Source organism: Rhincodon typus, chromosome 24 (genome assembly GCF_021869965.1).
Source record: "Rhincodon typus isolate 14 chromosome 24, sRhiTyp1.1, whole genome shotgun sequence".
Taxonomy (NCBI): Eukaryota; Metazoa; Chordata; class Chondrichthyes; order Orectolobiformes; family Rhincodontidae; genus Rhincodon; species Rhincodon typus.
In genome coordinates, this window is record NC_063355.1 from 33,276,433 (window position 1) to 33,294,985 (window position 18,553).

General features: G+C 39.8%; 1 protein-coding gene across 1 annotated transcript in view; it reads left to right on the forward strand.

Moving 5' to 3' along the window:
• The first annotated feature begins 12,581 nt into the window (after positions 1-12,581).
• LOC125485998 (probable E3 ubiquitin-protein ligase HECTD4) overlaps positions 12,582-18,553 on the forward strand; it is a 68,813-nt gene continuing 62,841 nt past the window's right edge. Inside the window, exon 1 of the mRNA XM_048611737.1 lies at positions 12,582-12,776. Coding sequence (XP_048467694.1) covers positions 12,582-12,776 — 195 coding nt within the window. The remainder of the gene's footprint in view (positions 12,777-18,553) is intronic.

The window sequence follows — 18,553 nt, forward strand, 5'->3', positions numbered from 1 at the left end:
TTACTGGTTAAATGATCCATTATCTTGTTAAGTATTTCAATAGTTACACCAGTTCTTTTTGTTGTATTTTAACTGTGTTGTAAGAATCAAGTGTATTTTAATTAAAACTTAGTGGTGGGCCAGCTGAATCATTTCTGGAACACAGCACCTTACACATGTGTTTTGGAAAAAAAATACAAAAGTTGCGTCTAGGCTATCTCCTTAATATACTTTTGGGGGGGGATGTGGTCTGGTCCCTAACAGAATCCAGAATTAGGGGGGCATACCTTTTTTAAAAATAAGGTGATCGTCTTCCATTTAAAGTGGAACTGAGAAATCTCTTCTGAAGGTTGTGAATCTTTGCAGCTGTTTATCTCAGAGCATTGTGGGGTGGTTATTGAATAGTTTGGAGGCTGACATATAGGCTTTTTGAACCAATGGTGAGTGTTGATCGTTAAGTAATTGTTTGATTTTGTGAACTTTCAAAAGGCATTTGAAGAACCACCACAGGACAAATGTACTACGAAAGTAGAATAATTTAGAGTTAAAGGGATAATGATAACTTGATCACCTAATTGGCTAAGGAAGATTAGGTAGGGATTAATAGTGATATTTTGTTAAACTAGAAAGAAATGTGCAGTAGGCTTCCTGAGAAATCAGTTCTGTGATGATGATATATGGAATGAAATTTGAAAATCTGTGGTTTGTACCATACTTTGCAACATACTTGGCAAACTTTAAATGGCCTATGCTGAAAACATGGTAGACCTCCAGCAATGTAATTTTACATGGCTTACGTCAAGGCTTCCCAACGTTTGGTTTAGACCCCAAATTGCAAACTAAAGTTCTGGGGATGCAAGATCTGTAGAATGGAGTTCCAAACAAGTGGCAACATTGTGCTGCTACCCTAAAAGGCCCCATGTCTCCTGGTTCTTCTTGAGGGATCACAGTAATTTTCAAGTTTTGAAATGGGATCACCATGGGAAAATATTGGGAAGCACTTGATTTAAGTATTGAATAATTGTTTCCATCAAAATCAATGTTGAGTATAAATTTAATTTGTTGTATTTTAAAGTTCTACGAGATAACAAGGACCTTGGGTGTATGTTCAAATCTTGGAAGGTAGCAAGACAAGTTCAAGGTAGTCAAGAAAACGTTGTGAGTTACTTTGCTTTGAAACAAGGGTATTAAGTTCAAAAGCTAGGAATTAAACACTTACAAATACCTCTAGCAATAGGAGTTCAGTTCCTGGCTGATTAGTGCTCTCCTCTTTTGTAGTATAGAGCTTGATTTTCCTTTGAGTTGGTACTCTTGCAGAGTATCCTGATGAATGCAAGGTGAAATCTCCAGAATGTCTTTTCAGCGATGACTCATCAAATAATATACCAGGCAGTCCTTTTATATTGGTTCAAGATCAATGTTTGTTCAGCTTGAAGTGAAGCACAGGACCTTCTAGTGTTGTCATAACTAGCTTGAGAAACTTCCTAATATGCTGACCTCAAACCTATCAGTTATTGATCAACTTTTACTCTGAACGTGTAAAGTCCCATTATCTGTGAGCGGTGGATGAAAGTAGTGTTGTATAAACGTTCACGATTTGAAGGTGAAAATGAGTTGTATTTCTTTCCTGTTTAATTGAAAGCAAAAGAGGAAAAAAAGTGCAATTTTCCAGTTCCTTGATAGATCCCAATGGGAAACGTGTTTGGCATTTTTCTCATAAATTCACAGATTAGGTAAAGTACCTCAATTGATTAATAGTCCTGAGGTTGTGGATAAAATTATTGTCTACATTTTTGTAAATTCTTCTTGAATTGTCACATGCAATCAAGTAAAGTAAAAAGCAGCATTAAATCTGGAAAATGAAAGACCTTAAAATACCACTAACCAGAAACTCAATTGAACTTATCACAAAAATATAGTGGCTATAAGAGCCGATCAGAGGCTAGGAATACTGCAGTGAGTAACTCATCTACTGACTCCCCAAAGCATGTCCACCATCTACATGGCACAAGTCAAGAGTGTGATTGAATACTCCCCACTTGCTTGGATGGGTACAGCTCCAACATTCACACTCAAGAAGCTGTCCAGGGCAGAATAGCCAGTTTGATTGGCATCGCATTCACTTGCTCCCCCCTGACACTCAGCATAGCATATACCATCTACAAGATGCACTGCAGAAAAATTCCTCAAGGTTACTTGGACAACATCTTGCGAATCCACAACCATTTCCATCTAGAAGGGCAAGGATAGCAAATGCGTGGGAATACTGCCACCTGCAAGTTCCTCTCAAGCAACCCACCATCTTGACTTGGAAATATATTGCCATTCCTTCACTGTCAGTAGGTCACAATCAGGAATTCCCTCCCTAAGGGCAACCTACAGCACATGGATTGCAGCGGTTCAAGAAGTCAGTTCACTACCACCTTCTCAAGTGCAACCAGAGATGGGCAAGAAATGCTGACCAATCAGTGAGTGCCATGTTCCACAAATGAATAAGAAGGAAAAAATTCCTGGTTAGGCTTTGGCTTGAATAACGTGTACAGTTTTAAATGCTGCACTTTAGACAGGATGTCAAAGCTGTTTTTGTATCCATTTATCAGGAGTGAGGGCTTCAGCTCTGTGAAGGAATTCAAGACACTGGGGCTCCTTAAAACAAAAAAAATTGTATTAAAAAATTATGGGATATAGCAACTAGGAAGATAACATTTCCTCATGTAGGTAGTTGGTAATCAGAGGTTGTAGATTTAAAATACTTGTTTAAAAAAAAATGAACTAAAGAGGAAACTAGAGGTTTTTGTTTCATGTAGAGGGTTGTTGAGACCTGAAATGCACTACAGTACCTCCAGAGTGGTGACATCAGAATCCACAGGAGTCTTTGAAGGGCATGTACATGCAGAGGATGAATTTGCAGGGTTATGAGGAAAATATGGAATGTGGAACCAAATGGAATAGCTAATTTAAAGAACCTGTACAGGCAAGATAGGTCAAATGGCCACTTCCTATGTTGCAAGACACAAAGATTCTATTTCTGCTTTAAATTAGTTATCTCGATTCATCCTGAGAGAAGTGATAAAAATCTTAATCACATCTTAAATGCATAATCACCCTAGCTGTCTGATAGGTGGCTGTAAATTAAACACACATTTGGTGTATTTTATGGCTTTTTGGCAATTTGATTTGTTAGCATGCATATATAGATAAGTAACCATTAAAATTAATGCTGGGAGGAATTTCAATTATATGTAATTTTTAGTTTCTAAGAGAACCTTGAACTCCAGATCAAGATCAATCCTTTATATTCAAAGAAGTGAAAATGCTGTTCAGTGTGATTGTATAACAGGCTTCTTATTTTATGGTTTGATTTTTGTCTACGTTATGGAAGAGAACTTGACATGAATGTCATTTTTATTTCTACTGTGAATTAGTTTCTAAAGCTTTTTTAAGATGTTTTGCCAGGCACATGAGAATATTAGCTTCAAGCCATGCACTCTTGACTTGAAAATATGCCTTTCCTTTAGTGTCGCTGAGTCAGAACTGTGGAATTCTATATCAAAAAGCGGTGTGGGTGAAGGTACATCACATGGAGTGCTGAGACAGATTCAAGAAGGTGGCTCACGAACACTTGGTCAAGGTTAATTAGGCATGGGAAAAAAATGCTGACCTGCTTTTTTTCTAATTTGACCTTCACATTCCGCAAATAAAGAAAAGATGAGGGACTAGATTGACTAAGGAATACAACGTCAACTTTTTTTCTGTCAGTAAGTCTGGAATGTTTCATTTGTCAGCCACAGGGTCAAATTCCTTCTGTGCCTTAAACTGATGTCTCCTTGCAGTGAGTTACTGAGGAAGTTGAGATCATGCAAACTAAGAGCATGCGTAGGCCATTCAACCCTTTGAGGCTGCTCTATCATTTAAATAAGATCACAGTTCACTTGATTGTAACCTCAAATCTGCATTTCTGCTTGCCCTTGATAGCCTTTCATTCATCTTAACAGCAACGTATCTCTCTCTTCCCTAAAAGTATTGAAGGGCTCAGCTTCACCATCTTTTTAGTGTTCCAAAGACTCAAAACACTGAAGAGCTTAAATTCGCCTCATCTCTGTTTTAAATGGGTGATTCCTGATTTTTAAACCATGACCCCTAGCTCTACATGTCTTCTACATCCTTTCCACATCTCCCCTTTCATGACCCATCAAGATCTTGTATGTTTCAATCAAGTACCTCTTAGACTTCTAAACTCCAGTGGAGCCAAGCCTGTCCAACCTTTCTCAAAGACATCCCAACCATTCCGGATATTTGTCTGGTAAACCTTATCTGAATTGCTTCCAATGCATTTGCATCCTTCCTTAAATGAGGTGACCAATAGCCCAGTGCACCAGATGTGGTCTCACCAGTGTCCTGTATAATTGAAACATAACCACCCGCTTTTGTATTTAATAGCCCTTGTGGTAACTGTAACACACTAAACTATAAAATTCTTCTTGCCAAAATTGGCAGTTTCACATTTTGCACATTATACCCTATGTGCCAGACCTTAGCCCACTCAACTTATCTACATCCTTCTGCAGTGTCCTCAACTTACTTTCCTGCCTATCTTTGTGCACTGGTAAATTTCACAAAATCAGACCTTTCCCTAAATCATTTACAGAAATTATAAACAATGAGGCCCCAGTACTGAATGCTATGGCACACTACTTGTTACATTGTGCCAACCTGAAAAAGACCCATTTATGCCTGCTGTCAGCTTTCTGTAAGCCAGTCAGTCATCTTGCCAGTATTGTCACCCCCTACACCATGAGCTTTTGTTTTTACAATAATTTGCGATGTAGCACTTTATCAAATACCTTTTTGTACTACTACTGGTTCCTGTTATCCAGTTTGTGTTACTGTCTCCGAGAGCGCCAATGTATTGGTCAAACACCATTTCCCTTTGACAAACTATGTTGACTCTGCCTGATTACATTCAACTTACTAAGTGTCCTACTGTAACAATAATAGATTCTAACATTACTCCCTCACAAACTTTAAGCTAACTGGCCTGTAGTTTTGGCTTTGTGTTTCTCCTGTTTTGAACAAAGCAGTTATCATCTTCGTCCTTTCACTTTAACAGGACTGTGCTCAAGGGAGTTTTGGAAAATTAAAATCAATGCATTAACTACTTCACTAGCTACTACTTTTATGACTCGAGTATGAAATCCATCAGACACGGCACTTGTCATTTTGCAGTTTCAACAATTTCATCAGTAGTACTTGTCTGATTTTTGAGTTCTTCCCTCCCTTCTATTTTCCTAATATCACTGCATGAAGGATATTGCTTGTATCCTGTATTGTGAATACTGATTACGTGTTCTGTTAATTTATCATCTCACTTATTAATTTTCCAGTTTCACTTCCTTTTATGTCTGATGCTCACTTTATAAATAATTGCAACAGCAAAGATAACAGATACTGTTACTTGTCTCTTTCCAGTTGTATTCTCTTGTAGTCTAATTTTTCCTTCCTTAATTTTTGGTGCATTTCATATTCTGTCCAATCTTCTGACCCATCATCTGCCATTATACAATTATATGCTTTTCTTCAATTCCGACACTGTCTTTAATGTTCCTAGTTAACTGTGAATGGTAGATTCATAATTGCAATGTTTCTTGCCCTTGGGAATGTATTGTATATTCTGAAGTATCCCCTTAAATATCTGCCACGACATCTCTGACTTATCTCTTAACCCAATTTGCTGATTCACTTTAGCCAACTCTGCTTTCATGCCTTCATAATTTCATTGACCTTGTTTCTTAGGTGGTTGGTTTCCATTTTATCAGTAGACATGTATATTCTAGGTCAAAATTTGTATGCATATAGCTTATCATATTAACAATTGTCATTTTCTAATTTGACCAAGGTCTACGTTAACAGAGAGGATGCTATATCTTGCCCTGTGGTGTCCTTTTTATTGGGAACTATGACTACAAATTTTAGGTGGTCGTGATTTGTTCATTGTAAATTTAGTTAATGGATGTATGGTTATCTGCTTTGAGATTGATTCAGTGAAGTTATTGTATAAACTGCTGCTGATGTCTACATTCTGGCTGATTCACTGTTAAATTATTAACCTATTACTATTGACTTTATTATTTAAAATGATAGCTGGAATATAACAGTCTCTTCAAAGCGTTATTAATTTATAATTCAGCAAAGAAATCTTATTTGTTCACTTGTTCATGTGTCTATTCAGTTTGTGTTTAAGATTAGTGATTACAATTTGCTTTCTTTTCAGAGGCTCTCTGAAAACCCTCATTCATACAGTGCACCTGTTACAGAAACAGACGGACCTGGGATTTTTACCCGTTGCAGACGTTCTACATCGGTAAGCACTGATTTGTTGAAAAGAGCATATTAAGTTGTAATTAATGAACACTAATATTATTCAAAGCAGTTTTTGATGTATTATATGTAACTTTAGATGTGAACTTTCGTTTAATTTTAAATGGTATTGAGGTAAAATGTATCTATCTAATGCAATCTCAACTTAATGTTCTTTTCACCGTGGTCTGCCCTGTTTTCTCCCTACTCCTATGACTTCAATTGAACCATGGTATCAGCAGTTCTTTGGTTTCTTGTTCAGGCTTAGCTTCATCGTATGCTTGATACCAGCCAGTCAGACATGACCACTGAACCGTAATCTGTCCTGTCTTGACATTGAGAGGCATATTTTGTAGCAGATGTGCTTGAGATTGTGGTTAGGTGAGCGAATCTTGTCACTCCTGTTTCCCATTCACCAACCCAAGGACACTGGCACTAGTTCTAAAGATGAAGTTAAAATTGCTGTTGTGGCTGAGATCAGTTACCTCTTAAGTGTGATTCTTTGTAACCTACGTGCACTTGTCCTTGATAGCTATAGGAAAATTGAAAAATAGATTGCTTCATGCTTTAGAAAATTCACTAATTTCTCCCCTTTTAAGAGGATCCATAGACCTTTGAAAACTTCGTATGGCCATTCTCTGTTCGTGATCTTCACTGCTTCATGTGAACTATATGTAATTTGGTATTATTATTAGTGGAATTGCTGTGTTTCGACAACATTAATTCTACTGTCAGTTTTTGCATTTGTTTACTATGCGACACGTAATGCAGAACCTTTTTTATGTGAGACTAATTTGTTACCTCATCACTGCTGCACTTGACCTATCTTTCCTATTTTCTTCAGCCATGCTATCATTTATTATACCTAGATAGTTCTTGCTCCCTAAACATCTGGTTACAGCCAAGAGTGCGATTAACTGATCTAATGACAATCTCTCGTACTTCATTTTGTCAAAATGTACTTATTCTTATGTCCTCTAGCAATGTTTGTAGCAGTAGGTATATTAATTTGAAACTGCAAAGTGCTGAAAATGTAGTTCAGAGCAATTAATACTATATTTCATGTTACTGATTTCTTATACAAAAGCCAATTGCGACCTGTAATAGCAATGGAAAAGAAAAACCAGTATCTGCCAACATGATATACACTTGTTAATTAATTCTGAGGTCTGTATTACATTTCCAGATATAATACAATAATTTATATACAAGGGTTTAGATAATGTTGTGATTCTGGGGCTGTGTTTTTCAGGTATGTAGAATCTTCTGCAATGCTCTAACACTCAGCAAGTCATGCGGTATTGATGGGGAAAAAGGCATTCAGAACTAAAACTATTAAAGACACAGAAATTAAAATGAAACAGGAAATGGAGACTCATGACATATTGCATTCATAATACTTTAGAGAATCAAGCTAGATACAGAGTGCAGAGGACAGCTGAGAAGTAACAAGTGAGGTAAATAGAGCATGCAAGGATAGATTAGTGTGTGGTGTAAAAGTAAACAAACACTTGGAAATAGTAAAAGGATGTCAGGGCAAATTCTAGAACAAAATGTTCATATGAGGCAGAGGGTATGGCTGATGTAATAATTTAGGAGCATTCTCTTTTGTGAAGACGAGCATAATCTTTGGTAAAGAAGAATGTAGTGATGTTGAGTAGGATAAAATTGAAGAGGCAGTACAGTATCTGTGTTGTTCAAACTTGAAAAGTCACCTTTTCTAGATGGGAGGCAATCTGAGGGAAGTAGGGGCCATAATAATGAAACTTTACCAGTTTTTCAATCCTGCCTGAACATCAGAGTGAAAATGGTTTACAAATGATGGATCCCCTACTCAAAATAGAAAAGGGATATTTTCGGTAATTTCAGATCTGTTACCTTTAAAGTTGGTGATGGATGAACATTTTTAGGGGTAAAATGGTTAGTGGGAAAAAGGATAGATCAATAAGTTGCAGTCTGTACAGATTTATTGAAGGTAAATTGTGTCTGATAAACTGAATTGAGTGTGCTCCTCCACCATCCCCCAAACTCATGCTCCTGGCCCACCATCCCGCCTCATGCTACTCCCCATGCCCCCACCGTCTGTCTCTCTGTCTCCCCTCCTTGCACTTGAATTGATGGTTGCTAAATTTGCTGATGGCACAAATTAAGTAATACAAATTGTGAAGAGTCCGTAAGGATCTGCAAAGGGAAATTTGGGTTACTTGATTAAGCAAACAGAATATAATGGAAAATATGAACTTATTAATTTTGACTAGAGAATTGGAAAAACATTTTAAATTGAAAGAAATTGCAAAACTCTGAAGGGTCCTGTGTGTCCTGGTACAGAGTCAAACAATGCGGAAACAGGTCCTTCGGCCCGACTCTAACCTGAACTAGTCCCGTTTGCCTGCGCTTGGCCCATATCCCTCTAAATTTTCCTATATATACTTGTCCAAATGTCTTTTAAATGTTGTAATTGTACCTACCTCTCCCATTTCCTCTGACAGCTTGTTACATATACGTACCACCCTCTCTGTGGAAACATGCCCCTTCAGGTCCTTTTTAAATCTTTCCCAAGTCTCCTAAAACCTATGCTCTCTACTTTGGGACTCCACTGCCCTGTGGAAAAGACCTTGGCTATTCACCTTACTTATGCACTCACAATTTTAAGGTCTAGAATGTCACCTTTCAGCCTCTGACACTCCAGGGAGGGAAAAAGTCCCAACATATCCAGCCTTTCCATTTGAGTCCCAAAAATTTGGTGCACAGGTACAGCAAGTGGTTGGGAAGCCAAATGAATTACTTATTTCAAGGGAATTAAATGTAAAAGTGAGGACGATGTGTTGCAGTTAGAGTGTGCTGGTGGGACCACATTCTGGAGTAATATGTAGTGATTTGGCCTCCTTGCTTAAGCAAGGAGAGGAACTTGCATGTGGTAGTGTTCCCATGTATCTGCTGCCTTGTCCATCAAGATGGAAGTGGTTGTGCATTTGGAAGGTGCTGTCTAAGGATCTTTGGTGAGTTTCTGCAGTGCATCTTGTAGGTGATGCTGCTGCTGTCTGTCAGCAGTGGAGGGAGTAGATATGGTCATAGTCATAGTCATAGAGCACAAGACAGACTGTTTGGTCTAACCAGTCTATGCCGACCGTAATCCCAATCTAAACTAGTCCCACCTGCCTGCATGTGGCCCATATCCCTCCAAACATTTCTTATTTTATGTACTTAGCTAAATGTCTTTTAACAGTTGTAACTGTACCCACATCCAGCACTTCCTCTGGAAGTTCATTCCACGCATGAACTGCTCTGTTTATAAAAACAATTGTTCTTCATGTCTTTTTTAAATCTTTCTCTTCTCGCCTTAAAAATATGCCCCCCAGTCTTGAAATCCCCTCGTAGGGAAAAGACACTTGCCAGCCACCTTATCTATACCCCTCATTATTTGATGAACCTCTAAGGCCACCTCTCAATTTGCTATTCTCGAGTGGAAAAGAATCCCAGCCTATCCAGCCTCTGTTTATAACTCACACCATCCATTCCTGGTAACATCGTGGTAAATTTCTTAAACTTCTCCAGTTTAACATATCCTTCCTATCACAGATAGACCAGAACTGGACACAGTTCTCACTGAGGCCTGTACAACCTTGACATAAATGTCCCAACTCCTATTCTCGAAGGTCTGAGTAATGAAGGCAAGCATGCTAAACATTGCCTTAACCACTCTATCTATCTGTAGTGCACACTTCAAAGAATTGTGTACCTGAACCCCTACAACACTGCCCAAGGCCCTACTTTTAATTGTATAAGTCTTGTCTTTGTTTTACCAAAATGCAGTACCTTGCATTTATCCAAATTAAACTCCATTTGCCATTCTTCAGCCTATTGACCCAATTGAACAAGATCTCTTTGTAATCTTAGAAAGTGTTCTTCACTGTCCACAACACCATGAATCCTGGTGTCATCCACAAACTTATTAACCATGTTTTCTACATTCTCATCTAAATCATTTATAGAAATGACATATAGAAGTGGATCCACTTCTGATCCCTGTGGAACATCGCTGGTCACAGTCCTCTGGCCCAGCAGATAGCCCTCCACCATCACTCTGTGTGGGTGCTTGTGGTTGTGGTGCCAGTCAAGCAGGTCTAGCTGCACCCATTCAGGCAAGTGGGGAGTATTCCTTCAAACTCCTGACTTGTGCCTTGTAGATGGTGGATGGGCTTTTGGGAGTCATGAGATGACTTACCTGTTACTGTATTCCTAGCCTCTGACCTGTTCATGCAAACACTGTTTGTTTGTGTGATGAATCCAGTTCAGTTTCTGGTCAGTGGTGACCCCAAGTTCATTGATAGTGGGGGATTCAGTGCTGGTAACACCATTTCAATGTCATGGGGCAGTGGTTAGTTTATCTCTTGAAACAGCCATTTCCTGGCATTTGTGAATGTTACTTGCTGTTTGTTAGCCCAACATGTTTCAGTATCTGAGGAGTGATTAGGTGGTGCTTATTATTATGCTGTACTCGGCACATATCCCCACTTCTGACCTTGTGTGGGGAAGGTCATTGTTGGAGCAGCTGAAGATGTTTGGGCCAAGGACACTACCTTAAGGAACTCCTGCAGAGATGTCCTGGAGCTAAGATGACTAATGTCCAACAACACCCACTGTCTTTCTACATGCCAGTATGACTCCAGCCAGCGAAGAATTTGTGCTCAGATATCACTGATTCCGGTTTTCGCTAAGACTCCTTGGGCACAGTGGCTCAGTGGTTAGCACTGCTGCCTCAGCGCCAGGGAACTGGGTTCGATTCCACCTTCGAGCGACTATCTGTGTGGAGTTTGCATGTTCTCCCTGTGTCTGCATGGGTTTCCTCTGGGTGCTCCGGTTTCCTCCCACAGTCCAAAGATGTGCAGGTTAGGTGGATTTGCCATGCCAAATTGCCCATAGTGTTCAGGGATGTGTGGATTACGGGGATAGGTCTGGGTGGGACGCTCTTTGTGTCTGTGTGGACACGTTGGGCCAAAGGGCCTGTTTCCACACCGTAGGGATTCTATGATTCTTACTCTTGTCAGATGCGGCCTTCATGTCAAAGGCTGGACACTCGCCTCACCTCTGGAATTCAGCTGTTTTGTTCATGTTTGAACCTAGTCTGTAATGAGGTCAGGAGCTGAGTGCCGTGACGGAATCCGAACTGGGCATCACTGAGCAGCTTATTGCTGAGTAGATGCTGCTTGATAGTACTGTGATAACACCTTCAATCACTTTACTGAGGATTGAGAGTAGACTGATGGGGTGGTACTTCGCCTGGTTGGATTTGTCGTGCTTTTTGTGTACAGGATGTACCTGGGCAATTTTCCACATTGTGGGGTAGATGCCACTGTTGTAACTGTACTAGGAAACCGGCACTTTCTGGAGCACAAGTCTTCAGTATTATTGCTGGAATATTGCTAGGGCCCATAGCCTTTGCACTATCCAATGCCTCCAGCTGTTTCTTTATGTCACTTAGTGAGTTTTTCTTTTATTCATGAGCATCACTGGCTGGCCAGCTTTAATTCCCACTCCGAGCTGCCCATGAAGGAGTAGCTTGCTAGGTCATTTCAGAAGGCAGTTGAGAGTCAACCACATTACTGTGGGTCAGAAGTCGCATGTAGGCCAGTTCAGGTGAGGATGAAGTGAGCCAGAAGGGATTTTCTGACAAAAGGCAATAAATTCATCGTCATCAGTCGGTTCTTGATTCCAGATTGTTTTCAAATTGAATTCAAGTTGAACCTGGAGCCCCAAAACAAAGCTGAGTTTCTTGATTAATAGTCTAGTCTTCTGGACCAGGTGCACACAGATGGATGGACAGACACAGCAACCAGCAAAAACCACCAACTAACTGAAAGCAAAACCAAAATCCTTTTGGATCTGTATGAGCCTGACCCTGCCCATTCATGATTCTTCGTTAACAGAGTGTGGAGCTGAAGGAACCCAGCAGGCCAGGCAGCATCAGAGAAACAGGAAAGTTGATGTTTCGGGTCAGGACTCTTCCTTCAGAATCGTTCGTGATTGTTTTGTCTTATTAAAAAAATCCACCAAGGGAGAACTCAAAGCTGTTTACCGACTGCCAGTCGGAAGGAGACATTTTGACATGGTTGTAACAATACCCCTGTAAGAGAAACAGGACAGAGCACATCTTTTAAAGGCACAAGATCATCACATTAGTAGTTATACCTTTAGGCTATCTTCTGCCTTCGATCAAATCGAATTGGTTGAAGACAGGTATCTTAATGCTGGGGACACTGGAGGAGGCCATGATGGATCACCCACTTGGGACTTCTGGCTGCGAATACTTCAGACTTATCTTTCGTGCTGATGTGTTGGGCTCTTCCATCGAGGATGGGATTATTTGTGGAGATGCCTTCTCCAGTGAAGTGAATAATTGTCCACCACCATTCATGACCGGATGTGCCAGGATTGCCAAGGTTAGATCTGATCTTTTCGTTGTGGGATAGCTTATCTTTGTCTGTCATTTGCTGCTTACATTGTTTGGCATGCGAGTAATACTGTTCGGTAGCTTCACCAGATTGACGTCTCAGTTTTATCTCACCTGGTGAACATGCTGAGTAAGGATCTTTGGTGAATATCTGTAATGTGTCTAGTAGATGGCATACACTGCTGATACCGTGCACTGGTGCTGGAGCAAGTGAATATTTGTGGATATGGTTACAATCGAGCAGGCTGCTTTGTCCTGGAAGGTGTCGTCTTGAGTGTTTAGTGGAGCTGTGTTCATCCAGGCAGGCAGAGAGTATTCCATCACATGCCTGACGTGTGCCATAAAAGATGATGGGCATGCTTTGGGGAGCCAGGAGGTTAGTTACTCAGTGCAAGTTTCCTGTCCTAGTAGTCACTATGTTTGTCTAGTTCAGTTTCTGGTTAATGATAACCTCCAAAATGTTGATATTAGAAGATTCAGTGATGGTCAAATAGCAATGGTTAGATGGTATCTCTTACTGAAGATTGTCTTTGCCTAGCATTTGTATTGCGCAAGTGTTTCTTGGAAGTCAGAGTCAGAGGTCCACAGCACAAGAAAAGGTTCTCCAACCCATGGAGTCTGCATCAGTCAAGACAACCACCTTGCTATTCTAATCCCATTTGCCAGGACTTGGTCCATAGCCTTGTTTGCCTTGGCATTGCAAGCACGCATCTAAACAGTTCGTAAATGTTATGAGAGTTTCTGCCTCTACCGCTCTTACAACTAGCAAGCTCCACTTCCTCCCACCCTCAAGATAAAACTTTTCTCCCTTTACATACCCTCTAAGTCTCCTGTCCATTACATTTAACTGTGCCCCTCATTGTTGATCCCTCCATCAAGAGGAAGAGTTCCTTTCTATTTACCCTATTGATGTCCCTCATAATTTTATTAATTTCAGTCATGTCTGCCCCTCCGTCTCATCTGCTTTAATGAAAACCACTCCATCTTGCTTCAGAACTAAAACTCTCCAGCCCACACAGTGGTCCTGTTTAAATCTCTTTTGTACCCACTCCAGTGCAATCACATCTCCTCATTAACATGGATTCCAGAACTGCCCACAATACACAAGTTGTGTCCTAACCAATGTTTGAAACCATTCCAGCACAACTTCCTGCTCTTAAACTGTATGCCTGGGCGAATAAAGGCAAGTATCCCATATGCTTTCTTTACCACTTTACCCACCTATCCTGATATCTTAAGGGACTGGTGCACATGCACACCAAAGTCGCTGTGATTGTTGGTGCTTCCCAGGGTTCTACTGTTCGTCCTGTATTCCCATTCCATGTTTGTCCTGCCCAAGCTCATCACCTCGCAATTATCTGGATTGAATCCCATTTGCCACTGATCAGTCAATCTGACAAGCCCATCTGTACATTCCCCAAATCTAAGACTATGCTCCTTGCTATTTACCACCTACATTGTACAATCCACAAACTTGCTGATCGGCCCTCCTACATTCAAGTCTGAATCATCCATATATACCTGAAACAGCAAGGGCCTCAACACTGGTTTCTGCGGAAATCCACTGGGCCACAGGCTTCCAGTCACACACATCCCTTGAACACCATCCTCTGCTTCCTCCAATTCTGGATCCAATTAACCAAATTTCCTTGGATCCTGTGGGCGCTCATGGCAGTTGGCCCCTGTGAAAGCTAAGTATGAATTGTACCTGTAATTTTAATTGATGGGCCTGTCTTCTTTATCGATGCAAAGCTTTTGATAAAGGAATCTATGCTGTCATTCCCCCAGTTTGAAATAAAATTTTGAATAATTAAATTTACAGCAGGACTTTGAAATTACCTTCAATGATTTCAGCAGTTTTTTGACATTAAAACCAAATGGGTATTTTAAGATACCTTGAGCCTTTCTCAGAGTGGTGTTATGATGCACATTTTTATAATGTTTTATTTTTAAGTTTCTTTTTTCCGTAGTCTTTTTCTAGCAGCTCAAAGTTTTGAAGCTAAATGGTGGCTAGGTGCTTGTTCATGGGAGGAAGTTTTATTCCAATTTGTTCCTGTGTAACCTAGTTACAAAGTGGTTTAAGAACTCCTTTGTTTGACCTCTTAGAGCATGAAGTGCAGGGAAGGAAGAGAAGGATTTTACTGATTATTAGTAATTACTATTAATTCTATATTGGTTAGTGTTAGCCAAAACCTCTCCTAGCTTGATTTGCCTGTTTCTGCCATTCTTGTAAGACTGGAATTTGATAGTAACTATATTAATGGATTGTAATTTTCCGGATCTGGCATCGAAGTATCTCAGCTGTTAGTTAGACTTACTTTGTATGTTTAGGTTTTTAGGGTTTTTTTTTGCATGGAAAATTACTACTAAACTATTAACACTTACAAGATTGAGTCTCCACACTTGTAGTTCAATTTTAGAGAGTTTGATTGGCAGTAAGTAATCCTTATTCCAATGTTCATGTAATACTAAGATTTGAAAGTACTTGATTTAACTTTCTATGCTAATTTCATTTTCTGTGCACCATACAAATATAGCAGTTGTCAACTGTTCAGTGCATCACAATTGAGAGGCAGACAGTGAAATGTTATTTTCACAAAGCCAACAGCAGAGCAATGCCACTTTGACAGCAATCTCTGTACTTTTGAATAAAACCCTATATCTGGTCTAAGCCTGAAGTTCTGTACGATCTTTGTGTTTAATGAAAACAAGTGACATAAGCATGATGTTATTTTGACAGCAATGTCTGTATATTTTTGCTATAACCAGAATGTAGCTAACATTTTTCTTTTGCTTTGTACTCAGACTACTTCTGTTGGAAGGAGGACCAGGCTCTGCATCTTGCCTGCTTGGCAACAAACATATGGTGTCTTGGGGGTTTGAGGATATGCTGTCTGCACCAGAGAGCAGCAGTAGTTCCACTGACAATAAAGGTACACCTGATGTTTTTCTCCACCCGTGCACCACCGCCCCCCCTCCCCCACCCCCGCGCCCATTAGTCTGGTTGGGCTGTAAGGAGAGAAAGAAAGGCATGTCGGCAATGAAAATTTATGTATAATTATGAGAGCCGTTACTTAAGTTTTCAAATTTCAAAGCACAATAGTATTGTGGCAATGTGATAATTACTTCAATCAAAGTAATTCAATAAAATAAGTCGAAAGAATGTAAAATAACAGATTACATTGTCTGCTAGTTGCATCGCCATTGTGGGTAGCAATATAAAAGGGAACACTCTGGTGGTGATTTAATGTTTCAAACGCCATAAAATTGCTTTCTTCTGATTGAAGTGCTGTTCATTTTGATTGTAGTTGGAATAGAATGTTGTATAATGCAAATGAGGCATTCAGTGAATTAATGTGAAATATTACCAGTCTTGAATTACTGTAGTGTTGTTTGCCTTCAATATGAGGAATTCTGGTAGGGTGTGTTTCCACATTTTATAAACTTGTCAGTGTTGAATATTTGTAGATAGGTACAGAATATAGAATGAAGTTCCTTCTGTAATGACAAGGTAATTGACTGCCAATCCAAAGTTTGACATTCTGCATACAATTTTTGCAGGTTGCAGTTATTTTCAGTGTAGTGTAATAGTTGATGTGCATACCAGTCATATGTGTGCAACATTTCTGATTATTTCTGTTTTTCTGATCCATCTTTATTTTACATTTTCCTGTTTGAATGTAATTCTTAGAGTTAGTTATTTGGTGGCTTGTTTGTTCAACTTTTTACTCATCAATAGACAGTAGTTTTGTTTGGTCTGGTTTCCTTTTAACACAACTTTTGGACTGTGGGTAACAGCTTATCTTAATTTATAACTCCAAACCAAAATGAAAGAAGAAAAATAGTGCAAAATCAGTGTGGACTCCAACAGAGCCAGTCCACCAGTTAGGTGGATTGGCCATGCTAAATTACCCGTAGTGATGCAGGATGTTCAGGCAATGTGAATTAGCCATGGTAAATAGGGGGTACAGGGATAGGGTAGAGGGGTGGGTCCGGTCTGAGATGCTTTTTGGAGGGTCGGTGCAGTCTTGATGGGCTGAATTGCCTTTATCTGCACTGTAGGGATTCTGTGATTCTGTTTTAGGTTATTGGTGGTGCAGAATGGTTTCTGTGATTGTTGTGTCAATATACTGCAAGGATAAATCCCTCTAAAGAGCTGTGAGGTGTTTTGGAAACAGCAAGGTAAAATACGCAAATCTTTCCTAGTTTGTCAACTTAAAATCCCCACGCCCATGTTGTTCAAAGGGAAAACGTTTTTGAATCATATTGCTTATTGCACACAGGTAGCTTTGAGCATGTAAAGTGTAGCTGTTTTGCTTGTTTTAAGATCTACAAAGAAATGGTGGTGATGTCAGGTATCTCAGACTTGGCCAAGATCAATTTTGTTTTTTTTGTAAATGTTGCATTTAGATATTTCAATCAAGCCCTACAAGTATTTTAAACATTTTAATTTGGTGCTTTGCAAAAAGACACAGCATGTAGCAGTAGCAAAAACTTCTGAAATATTGGCCTAAAATAGCGATTTAATGTTCACATTTATTGTTCAAAGTGTATTTTGTAATCACAGCATACTTAGAACATTTGTGGTCTCTTACCTGCAAGACAAATAAAATTCACAATAAAGACCGCTACAGCCTTAAGTCTTGATATAAGGCAACTCAAATTGCTGGCCAGTTACTGAAAGTGTCTTGTGTTTGCTACACATTCCATCATCAGTAGCTGTTCTTTTGTGAATGTAAGTCCCCAACTGTAACTCCACTATTCCTGATTTCTCTGAATTCTTTGCTTTCCGAGAAATATTCAGTTGTCTTGGTTCAACTATTGGAAGACATTGGCAAGATTTCCTTTGTTCTTTAAATTACCATGTGGATTCAGCACCTCTTGCTATGTGGTCTTTCCCATGTCTGAGAGCAATTTACTTGACCTCTCTGTGTTCCTTGTAGGTAAAGTAGCAAATTTTATTTAATATTCCGTCTGGTGACATGGTGACATCGTGGTGATCTCTGCCTCTCAGCACCAGGGATCCAGGTTTAATTCCAGCCTTGGGTCTGTGTGACGGTTACACATTCTCCCTATGTCTGCGTGGGTTTCCTCTGGGTGCTCTGGTTTCCTCCCACAGTCCAAAGATGTGCAGGTTAGGTGGATTGACCATGCTAAATTGCCCCGTAGTGTCCAGGGCTGTGTAGGCTAGGTAGGTTAGCTATGGTAAATACGTGGTTCCAGGGAGAAGATGGGGTGTGGGATGCTGTTCAGAGGGTTGATGCAGAGTTGATGGGCCAAATGGCCTCTGTCTGCATGGTAGAGATTTGATGATGCTCCATACTCAGACCCAAAGTTCAAACCAACCCAGTTTTCATACCAAAGCCAATGTTTTCTTAATGGATCTTTGTCTCCACTATTCATTTTCTCTTGAATGTTGGAGTTTATGCTTTAACTCTACTGTCAGTTCACTGAGGAAGGACGGAGGTGAAACTTCAACAGGAAATAGGTGAAAGCAAACAAATAAAAATGGAGCAGTGTTCTGGTCCATTGCAGCAGTGAATATGTACATGCAGGAAGATTCCAGTTTAAAACCAGAAATCACATGGTAGCTTACAGGTGACAACAGGAATCTTTCAGGCTGGCGAATGAAGGAAGGTGGTCTGAGAATCAAGGCCAAGTGGGATAAAGGATGGAAATCCAGACTCATGGTTAGGGGCCAAGATTTCATCTGAACCTTGGCAGTTAGTGCAGGGTTTGGTATTTGACCAAAACATGATTCTGATC